Source organism: Geospiza fortis, unplaced genomic scaffold (genome assembly GCF_000277835.1).
Source record: "Geospiza fortis unplaced genomic scaffold, GeoFor_1.0 scaffold182, whole genome shotgun sequence".
Lineage (NCBI taxonomy): Eukaryota > Metazoa > Chordata > Aves > Passeriformes > Thraupidae > Geospiza > Geospiza fortis.
In genome coordinates, this window is record NW_005054367.1 from 3,587,114 (window position 1) to 3,598,522 (window position 11,409).

Consider the following 11,409-nt stretch of genomic DNA (forward strand, 5'->3'; position numbering starts at 1 on the left):
ACCAGAGGCATGACATTCCTGGATTTCTTAGAGAGACGGGGGAAGGGAAAGAAGGGGGGAAGGAATAATGAGGAAAGGCAGAGAAAAAAGTCTGTGCATTATTTTAAAAAATGAAAAACGACAAAAAAAACCAACAACCTCCACTCCCAAAATAACCCATAACTTGTACTTAATTATTTCCAAAAACTGAACTGTTAGTTGCATGCAGCACTCACAGGTACCAAGAGCTGGGTCTTTACTTTTCCTTCAGTTATGGAAACCAGGCCTCTATTTCTTTAATAGCTGAAGATTCTTCAATCCCAGCCATTTCTAAGCATCAGAATACCTGCAATCCCTGCTCCTCTGAGCACCCCCTAATGTACATGGAGAGGCTGAGAGCCAGGAGAAGCAACACAGTCAGGATCACCACTATTTAACAGGCTATGAAAATGAATCCTCTTCTTCAGGCAAAACTGGCATTTCTTATGCCCAAAGCTGCAGGGAATAAACCAAGGCCAATGTTTATAAAGTGTGGACTCTGGCCTCTTTGCAACCTCTGCCACAGACAAGTAGGCTCCTACTTCTGCAGCTTGGAAGAGGAGTAAGACCCAGAAATTCCAACAGGCATTTGGCCACATAGGTTAGACTGCTGAAGGATACCAGGATTTAATGCGTCTTTTGTTACTATTTTCTTGATTAAGCACAAACAAGTAATGTCAACAGTCCTCTATAGTTTGGATGGAATTGCTGAAGTAATTAAAAAATTTTACCATTCCCTGCCCTTCACTGAATTTCAGGAAAATGATGACAACAATTATTAATCACCCAGCAACAACCAGCTACCTGAAAAGTTATGAGAAGGTACTTAGACCTAATCATGCATTAAGCACTAGGATTTGATAAATGTTTACAAAACAAACTGATATTAAAACTGAACTCCACATTCTGCAACACTAAATGAACGTTTTACTATCTGGTTCCTTTTGAGGTGGCAAGAAACTACAGTAAAACCTTTGCTGCTGGCAGAATTACACTGCTTAGAGAAAAACATCCTGTGTGTTACCATTTGCTGCCATGATTTACAGAGGTATGGTCTGTAGTCTGTATCAGTTTCATGTGGAAGTTTTAAAGGTAAAAAGCCTTCTGCAGAGTTTGCAGATTTCTGCATTAGTGTCTGTGTTGTTGCAAAGAGGATCAAGTGGTGCTGTGTCACAAGCTTTTCAAGGAAGTTAGCACATTTCTTCAGGTTCATCTCCTGCAAGGTAAGGCTCTCCCCTCCATTGCTTCTGTCTATCCAATAAAAAGCTGATAAACTGTCTAAAAGCAAAACACAGAGCGAGGGGTGAGCGCAGAACAGGTTTTCTAGAGAGTAGAGAGTGAGGAGTAACTGAGTGCTGCTACTGCAGCTCACAAGGAAGAGCCTTCCCAGGCACTGCTTTATCATTTCTTCTGTCCCTTGTGCCAGCCTGTTCTCAAGAATGGTGACCAGCCGGAGCATATCGAAATGGTAATCGGTGTCAACAAACATGACTTCTACTTCCAGTCCTCCCTGTGCTTTGGGAATGATGCAGCGGGCCAGCAGGTGATAAAGCATTTCTGTTTTTCCTGTCCCTTCTGGGCCATGGAATTCAATAACATCTCCTGTTCAAAAACAAAGCAGCACGTTGTCAGGTAAGAGCATTTCTAGCCCAGAGTTGGTTCTCAGTGTTTTCTGAAGCAATATTCACTATTCCACAAATTGGGAAATGCATTTTAATCGACATTCATAAAATGGTTTAAATCCTGGTTAGCATCCACCAACAGATATTTCAGTTTTCAAGAAAAGCCTCTAAAGTGAAGTTAATCAACTGTGAACAAAGGGTGAAAGTCTCTGCCAGCACCATCCAGGAGACTTCCATCAAGAAAAGGCTGGCAACTGGATTTCATCTATATCATTACTGGCAGATAAAGGCAGAAGAGGAAGCTGCTATACAAAAGTGGCTAAGAAACCATCTAAACTATGCACACACAATTAAGAAATAACAAAGCAGAGGATAAAACAAAAAAAATTGACATATTAGAGGTCACTTCACATAGATGCCACATGCTGCATGTCACAAGATTCCTACAGGAATCTGTGACTGGTGAAGAGAATATCAGTAAGTTTATTTAGCACTTATATTCTACTGTGGTGATAATAATGTGAAACTGCTTCTTTTGACAAGGGAGACTCAGGGATTCCTTCAACTCCAGGCAAGGCCTCTATCTGAAGCAAAGGATCTCTGTTCATAAAAGGATTCAGCCTAATTACCTCATCCATGTGGGTCATAAAATACATATCATAAAAATTTAAAATGTTAATTAAAAACAGCATTACACTCCATTAGGAAACCAGTTCTTTTGTTGGATGTGAATGCAAGATACTCTAAAGCCTTATCCAAAGTCTTCTGATGTCTTGTATCAGAGCAAGACCCTAGAAGAAGTTAATTTATTAGCTGCTCTTTATAAATTTCTAATTTTGGGAACTGGATTATTTATTTATGACATTTTGGATTTTATAGGCAGAAGGGTAACCACATGCAGTAAGGAGAATCACACCACTGTAATTGCAGGAAGGTGAAAGATTTCCATGGCCTGGGCAAGTGCAAATGGCCTGACAGCTTTTCATAGGGGGATGTGAGAGTAGAGAATTAACTGCAACTTCCCTTAAACATGTTTGTGCCTGCCTGAGTTAACAGGGTTTTTCAAGTCACTGCTCAACTTCCAGAGGATGTCCTCATTCACAAGTGCCTACAACATCAAGATGCAGTTTGGGATCAGGGGAACAGGATGGTAGAGAAGAAACCAAGCTCTTCTCCCTTTGTAACTGTTAAAAGCAATTTACACCTGATGTGACAAGTCTGTCCATTTCAGTGACACTCAGAAATATCATTTATATGAATTTCTGATCCTTTGAAATCTATTAAAAAGCTTGATTGTCTCCCAAGCCCTTATTAAGCTGTTCTGAATGGCTCCCTCACTTCTGAGATGAAAGGTAACTACACATCCTGGGACATAAGTTTTTATTTTCTCTTTCTGTGCAGAGGTCACAGTGCCCGACACTGTCACTCGCAGCCAGTGGCTCTGCTGTCACACAGCCTGTGCCAGAGACACAACCACACCCTGGCAGGGTGAGATACCAGCTTGCAAGAGCTCCTCCTAAAAGTACTGGGTAGGTCATTCCCTCCTATTTTGTCTCTTGCAGTACTTTAGAACAATTGTGTAAGGCAACTCTTGATAAGGAACAAAGTGTATCTTTTGCCACTGGCTGTGACACAAAACTTCTGCCACCCTGGTTGGCATTTCTGAATCCAGACCAGCAACTGAGTGGGGCCAACAGGCAATACTGCTTCACCTGCCTTTACAGCAAAATATGACCTGCTGGATTCAAAAATTCTTCTGGGAAATAAATGCTTCACTTTTTCCATTTGAAGACATTCTAGCAGGGTGTTTGTTTGCTACAGAATGACACTAGATAAGGTTTTTTTTCTTTTTTTTTATTGGCAGAAGTAATAAAACTTATTTAAGTAAAAAATCTAAGTTGATTAACAAAAATCATTCTCAGAGGCTTTAGTGGTGGTGGTTTATAAATGTGAACAGCAAGACAGCCAAGCACCCCTCAAAGTTTGCTCAACATTGCTGAAAGAGATCCACAGCTGCCTTGTAGTTGGACCAAGACACTTGAGTTACTCTGCAAACAGAAACAGCTTGGACTGCAAGAAAACCTCAAGAGAGCCGGGGATTTCTGCTCCTTCCTGATTATCCAAGAGCTGCCCACAAGGAGAACGGGTGCAAAACAGGAGCCATTTATAGCAACATCTATAAATGTAGGGTTTCATTGAATTAGCAACCAGGCTGTTACAGTAAGATAAGGGGGGAAATTCATTTCTCTGGATCAGAGAGGACAAGCCATGACACAGCAAAGGAGGAAGTGAGGCCAGCAACGTTTTCAAGAAGCCTCTGACACGCTGACAGTAGGTCACAGAAGAAACTGAGTGATCACGACTAGCATCATCCATTAATGTCAAAACAACTTTGAAAGGAGGATTAGTAAAAAGATACTGTCACAGGATGAGAACAGGCTGAGAGGGAGAGCAGGAACAGCACTTTAACATGGAAGAAAGTTAATGGGAATTTTTTCTATTAGAATTGGTGTTGGCAGACATTAAACATATCAGTAGATGAATGTTCCATTAGCTTGGCAAAACATGCAGAAGACAAACTAATTGGGTTAATAAAAACTTAAGTTTGTGAAGATTTAACAGATGGAGATGGATGAGTAGAGTGATTTCACATGAAATTCAGCACTGTGAATTCAAGAGTTAGGTTTTAAGGAGTCCCTGAACACATTGCCTGGCTCAGGGCAGCCAGAACTGGCTCATTATGGGCAGACTAAAGAGAATAATAGCCCACTCCTATGAATGGGCATGCAGGTTAAATGAAATGATGCTGAAGAAATGTAAATATTTATGTAAGATTAATATATTTTTAACTGAAACACTGTGTTCAGTCCTGGTCATCAGTTTGGTGTTATGTTTCTTGAATGAGAAGAGCCTTATTTTTGTCTGTAATCAATCCACCTGAAAATGCTGGTTGAACTATTTTCTGACACTGCAGATACAAACAGGCTGCTGGAACACTCAGCAATAACTTTGTGTGTTTCACATTGTAGGCTACCTTGAAGTTCCTAGGCTGGTCATTTACAATACTGTGCAAAAGCTGTCACTATTATTTATACCATTTATAAGTGAAGTAGAAAAGCCTAATATTTATTCCAAGTTAATGTTGGGTGTCATGCAATTGGTGAACATCAGAGCCTTAAACTGACACCCACACCTTCATGCCAGTGGCACAGGGGAAATAAGACTGGCAATAGTGGAAGATTATTTAATGCTTGTGTCACTTTTGCTCCATTCCAGAAGAGCTTAAATGGTATGTAATTAATGTACTTATGTGCTCTTAAATATGCAAGTCCATCATTATTAGAAGCAGTGGTTAGAGTATCACATTAATACCTATATTACCTGTCCCTATTTTACAGTACCCTGACATGCAAGTTATGAACACTTCACCAAAATGTAACCTTTGGATAGTTTATTGAAACTTCATGCATTTGTTTGGAAAAAAATGAATAATTTAGGTCTTTGCATTGCTTTAATCACAGCATTTGAGATGAAGAGCTGTTCAGTATTGACTTCATGGGCAACCTATTACAGAATTCCACAGTGACACGCTAAAAGTCAAGTTCATGACAAATGGAGAGGTAGGCCTTCAACAGGGATTTCAGACTGAATAATGTGAACACACATCAAAATAACACATGGCCTCACATGAATACTGTGGTATTAAAAGACAAAGCAAAAATGCAATAAAAGGTGAAGTCCATTTATATATATACAGCTAAAGGGCTGTGCTAATATGTTAGGCAGCTTCATTAATGTCAGCCAAAAAGCATGACCAGTATGGGTAATAATTGATACCATTTGTTGGAAGCAGAAGAAAAATACAAGTGCTTCAAAAGCTCAATGACTCTGTTGGCACAGAGAAACCAGTGATGAATTTTAGGTTTCCAGCCATGTTAGAACTGAGGTTCTGGAACAGTCTTCAGACAGACATGAACAACCTATAAAGCTTTAAGAGCAAAGCAGATCATTTGACATGAAATTATGTAACACTATGGACTGCAGCAAGGGCAGTTAGTGATCCCCAAGAAAATATCTTAAAATCTGTTTGATCAGTACATAGCCAGTTCAGTCTCAAACATTTGTTTGTTGTGTGTAAAGTTGACTAAAAAATACCAAACATCCAGATGAAAAGATTGTTTAATATTTATGTTCTGAAAAAATACAATATCTCATCTTCTAAAAAAATTAAGAATTTGAGAGTCTTGTGAAGCATACACCAATTTCACTCCTGGTCCTTAATTCTTCTTGTGAGTAACACAGCAGTTCAGAAATGAACTGCAGTGTTCTACTTGCACTGGCTTAGCAGTATTTCTCCACCCTTTATCATTGTTATGTCACACTGGAAACTTTCAGGGCAGGAATCATGTACTGCTAAAGCCCACATGTGTTTTCTAGTGCTGCAAAACAATACACAAAGTGTCTCACAGTGACTGTGTTTGAAGACTAAGCATCATCTCTCATCCAATTATCCTGATTCTTTTTATTGCTTTTTCTGCTCTTTATTCTGAACATTCCATATTTGTGGGAATTTAAACTGCAGATGAGTGTGCTGTTAACCACTGAAGCCACATACTTGCCCTATGAAATCCACTCACTCATACATAAATTCCACAACAGCAGTACCTCACCACTGATCCTCACTGTTTGCCACTCACATGCCTTTTTTCATATATATTTTTAGTCTTGTGTAATCAGAGTTGTCTCTTCCATCATGAAATTCATGAAATTTCACACAATCTGGAAAATCAGTCTAACTTCCTGAATAGTGTGTTCTTTTCTGTTTAGTTCACTAATTTCTTTCATTAAAATATCCAACCTTGATCCTAAAATTTCTTGTACTGGTGTCATTGAAAGGTTACCCCAGTTCTCCAATCTGAAATTCTTGTTCATTCACTGAAGGTTCCTATGAGCCATGTTGATCCTGCATTGTGAACTCATTCAGCTAATTAGTACCTATGGCCATAATGGAATTGTTGATGAAGTTCTATTTTAAGTATACTTAGGATTGTTCAGGTCAAGACTGAATGGCATGATGATATGGCTTCATTGAAAAATACTGTTTGCTCATGCTCCTTATCCTAATTTACCCAGACAACTCTGTATCACTGAACTCTTTGCTATTTACCCAACCTTATGTTCTTTGCAAATTTCTGCAGTTATGACTTTGTCGTGGTTGTCTAGACCACTGATTAAAGAAAACAAACAAAGAGGTTTAATGACAGACTCTAGAACAAATTGCTGGAAAACTACTGACACTGACCAATGTGCTTGGTATTTACTCACCTACACCTGTGTCTTGATATGCATAAAGTAGATTTTGAGGCCTATTTAATAATGTTTGGAAGGGTGACTTTGCATTATTCCATTTTATCTAGGTTGCATTGAACTACATCAACAATTAAAATTCTGATCTAGAGCAAAATAATTTACTTGTATGCTTATCTCTGAGAATACTTCTATATGAATATTTTTCTATAAATGGGATGAAGACACATTTTTACCATGAACAGGAGATCCTTCCTCAGCAAACAGACAAGGTTCGAGATTCTTCAGAGAACTTCTGCCCTCAAGTCGTGCAAGCAGCTTTTAAAGACAAGACAAAGAGCCATGCTGTTAACTTTAAATAATGAACCTCAGGACACAAATTTAAAGGATTCTAAGAACTGACAGTTTTCCATGACAGTCCTATTGAAAGATTAGCCTGATTTTAAAAGTGTTTTCATAAATACATATGGAAATGCATAGTCTGGACTACAGCAACAGAAGGTCCCAGCTTTACAAACAACAAGCACACAGATTGAGTGGTAGTGAGGACTGGAGATATGAGGAGAAATAAAGTTTAAAAAGCAAAAGCTGCTCAGGGACATTAGTGAGAGGGATCACCTCCAGTACACAGCAGTGCTGCCATTCCAAAGAACAAAGGGAAGGAACATCATTTGTAACAACCATCACCTCCAAAAAAAAATACAGGCTGAGAGGTGAAACCTTACCCATCAACAATCTCTGAGCATTTCTAAGTAAAACCATGTGCATTTCACCTGAAACATTACACAGGACTCCTCTGGGCTACAATCCTATTATATCATAGTTACTTGTTCAAACAGAGTATGGATTAAGAATGTTCAAAAGTAATTAGTCACCAGTGGCTCTGCAAGAACCTTTCTAAAGCAAGCTTGAATTTGTTAAGCAAGTTCTCCAAAGCCCCTCGTAAAGTAAGTCCATTGTAAAACTAATTACTTCAAAGATCATGGACAGTTTCTAAAATTGAGAGGTATTTGCATAGCAAGTAGACAGGTATTCACAAAACCTGTGTTATTATTAGTTCTGGCACACTGTGTAAGCAAGAATGAACATTTTCCCTGGTACTAGAGCTGCTATTCCCTACGTGTATTCCCGTACATGGGAAAGGACATTACTGGGATGCTAAGTGTCCCCAGAGTACCTACCCTGGTGCCAAATACTACACTCTCCAAGACACCCAGCTGTCATTTAGAGATCTGAACAAAACTTGTTCAGTTTTATCCCATCCTCAAGACCAAAAGAGCAGTGAGCGCACACCTTCAAACAACTGCTGCCTTCTCTTGCTTTCCTCCTTGTCATATCCATGAGCAACACTTGCTCTGAATGATCTTAAAAGTTCTTTAAACAGTTGTGTGTGTGTGTATTTGCCTTTAAGAGTAAAATAAAACTCCATTAAATGGTCCTGAATTTCCTTCAAGTGGTCACAATGGGAATCTAAGTGTGACATTTTCATTGACATTTTAAGAGTCCCTTCCATTAACAAAATGTCAATGCATTTGCCTTGGCTTCTTCACACCTATCCAGGAGAGTTTTCTGGCTCATCCTCTGAAGGGCCAAAAAACCACTCAAACTGACCTTGCTCTGGATCAGCAGATCCTCCCATCACACTTCACACATTTGTGCAGCACAAAACACATGCTGAACTACTGGGAACCAGCAGGGTTCCATGATCTGGACAAAGCAAAAATCCAGATGGACACACATACTTAAGAATACAGGAACTTAACTTGGGGCACATAAACCAGCAGCTCTCAACTACCAACCAGCAGCTCTCAACTTTTCTGATGCTCTTCACTTCTCAGCAGAGGAAGCACTGCTGCAGCACACAGGGATAACAGGGGCTCAGTGATGGGCACTGCTGGGGCCAGCAGTCACAACTACTGCTGGCCTAAACACATTGCTGCAGCCTCTTGCTCCTAAATTAATTTGTACATTAACAAATATATCCTCTGCAGTTTATTCTTTCTGGAACAGTGAGCCCCTGTGTCCTCTTAGACTATCAACTCTTTAAGTTTACTGAGAGAGAGTAAATTGATCACTATCGTTTAAATATGAATCTGTCGTTGTTTAAATGACAATTTTATGGATTAATTTTAAATAACTACAGGTGCTTTCTCTGAGCACTGCTCATGAAGGTAATTTATGGTAATTTGCTGATGATAGCACACCTGTGTTTTTATCAAGCTTGTATTTACTTCCGAGTTCTGAAGCAGAATCTCCAAAGGCACTTGCCTCATTAGTGCCATGCTGGGAGCAACGGGGTTCCTGGCAGAAACAGCCAACAATTTTCCTTCAACTCTCACAAAGGTTTGTCCACAGTGCAGCACAAGTGATGGAAGCAAAGCTGAGATGAGACACTACACAGGCATCCCTCACCTCTGCCCACATTACACAGGGACAGCACAGGCTGCTCCAAATCCAGCCAGAGCCACCTTGGCTCTGCTCCAGGGGAGGCTTTCCCATTCTGCCTCCTCACGTGTTCTTCTGGAATATGAGGGGGAGAAATCTCCAGCATGTACAGGGTGATCTGAGGGTGGATGCCAGGTGCCCCAAGCTTTGTCACAGACAATGTACAGAAGGACAGACAGCACCCCCAGAGAGAACCTTGGAGTGGGAAGAGCTTATACAAATCCCAAGTCAATTTCAAATCCCATATTAGAGACTTCTGATTCTATAATCAAAGTGTCAGCGGTCATTTCTTCCTCCATAAGCCTTTCTTCATCTTTTTTTTACACAAAACACCACCCTTTAGCAACCTGCTAGTGGTAGCTCCTCACTCTTAGGTATTCTTTGAAAATGTAATTATGCCAGCAAGAAACTGCACAGATGTGCAGTTACATGTAGAGAATAAGCTGTACAGCAAAAGTTCAGCAGCAGCTGGGATAAATGTCAATAATGACGAAGCTGATAGGACTCAAATATTTCAGCTATGCCTTTTATAATTTATTTTCTTTTTAATAAACAAATATGCATATGGACAGTCCCACTGACTAATGCACGACATGCTCGTACTCTGTTGGTTCCAACAGAGCTGTGCATCAATGCAAGCACACACGTAGGTCTTGTCAGGAATGAGAGATTACTTCATTAAAATGTTAAAGAAATTCAAATTAAATACTCCAGCTCTGGTAGACGCTGTGAGCTAACCTACAGGCTATTTACACATACAAACCTATCTCGAGTACTAGACAAAATTTAACTCCCAACCACTATAACCACTCTGATTGAGCTTTTGTAAACTTTGGGCATGAAGACATATGCAAGCTATTTATCATTACTTTTATTGTGATAAACCAAAGGTGTTTTGCAAGAAGTTCTAATTTGTTGTATTAATTATATTCAATAACAAAAGCACAATACTGCAGTCTCAGTATAACTCAGTAAAATCTGACTTTATGCATGAGACTATTTAAAGAAGTATTGGTTTAAATTAAGTATTCTCTGTTTCAAGTGCTTTTATCATTTATTGTCTGGGCACTGTATTCATACAGTGACTTTTCTTAACCCATTGGTCTTCAACTCCTTGTTGCAGGTTGGATATCCATCCACTGCAGGCAGTTGATGCCATGTGCATTCCCTGTCAGCACCACTCATGTGGACAAATAAATGCATTTATCCCTTGGACAAAGAGCACAGCCCATGTCCTTAATTCACGTCTATTTGCCAATAGTGGACATCTAGTACTAATTTTTTTTTAAGTGTCAAAAGGGCTTAAAAGCCCAAGTGCCACTAAAAACCACACAGAGCTTTAACAATAAATATTATCACACTTTTCTGTTTTATGTGAACTATTCAGCATGTTCCGGTATAGTTATACACAAATCTCCAAGCAATTAAGTTGCTGATCAAAAGTGGAAGTTTCTAACAAATAAAACATCGAGAAATAGGAAAAAACCTAATAAAACAACACTAGATACCAAAACTCAAACCTTTTTTCTCCTAAAGAGAAGGAAAGCAATTCCAGCTTACAAAATGTTTATTTACAGAATCATAAAGTAGGAAGAGACCCTAAAGATCATCAAGCGCGAACCTTTAAAGGAAACCTTCCTCATAGGTCTCCTTCCTTAAGCATCCCCTCCACCGCCTGGGAGGGGAGCGCGAAGGGAATATTTATAAAGGAATTATCGATACACCCGAACCAAGAAGCGCCCACGGCAGGAATCCACCCGCATCCCGACACAAAGGCAGAACACGGCCCCAGGGAGCCCCGATCCCTCCGGGATCCGCGGGAAATCCACCGGGAAAGCCCCCGCGGCCTCTCGGGGGCGGAACTCCCTCCCTCCCTCCTTCACGCACCGCCCCCTCAGGAGGCCCCGCGGGGGCTCCCCCGCGCCCGCCCGTGGGGGTGAGGGGGAGGAGGCTCAGCGCTCCCCTCTTCCCGTGGCTACAGCCTCGCCCGGCTCTCCCCGCCCGTGTGCCCGGGCCC

General features: G+C 40.3%; 1 protein-coding gene across 1 annotated transcript; it reads right to left on the reverse strand.

Moving 5' to 3' along the window:
• Positions 1–22: 22 nt before the first annotated feature.
• XRCC2 (X-ray repair cross complementing 2) lies at positions 23–11,155 on the reverse strand. The gene is made up of 3 exons (XM_005424364.2): positions 11,123–11,155; positions 7,184–7,265; positions 23–1,620 (listed from the first exon to the last, which is right to left on the reverse strand). Exons 1-3 carry the CDS (start codon positions 11,153–11,155, stop codon positions 905–907), a joined length of 831 nt encoding a protein of 276 aa, XP_005424421.1. The 3' UTR covers positions 23–904.
• Between the last annotated feature and the right edge of the window lie 254 nt (positions 11,156–11,409).

Bases quoted from the DNA above. Each gene is read 5' to 3' on its own strand.
- XRCC2 (XM_005424364.2), bottom strand. From the start codon at position 11,155: ATGCGGGTGGATTCCTGCCGTGGGCGCTTCTTG. The intron at 7,266-11,122 runs GTTCGGGTGTAT...TGTCTTTAAAAG, and splicing joins CCTGCCGTGGGCGCTTCTTG to CTGCTTGCACGACTTGAGGG. The intron at 1,621-7,183 runs GTAAAAATGTGT...GTTTTTGAACAG, and splicing joins GGAAGGATCTCCTGTTCATG to GAGATGTTATTGAATTCCAT.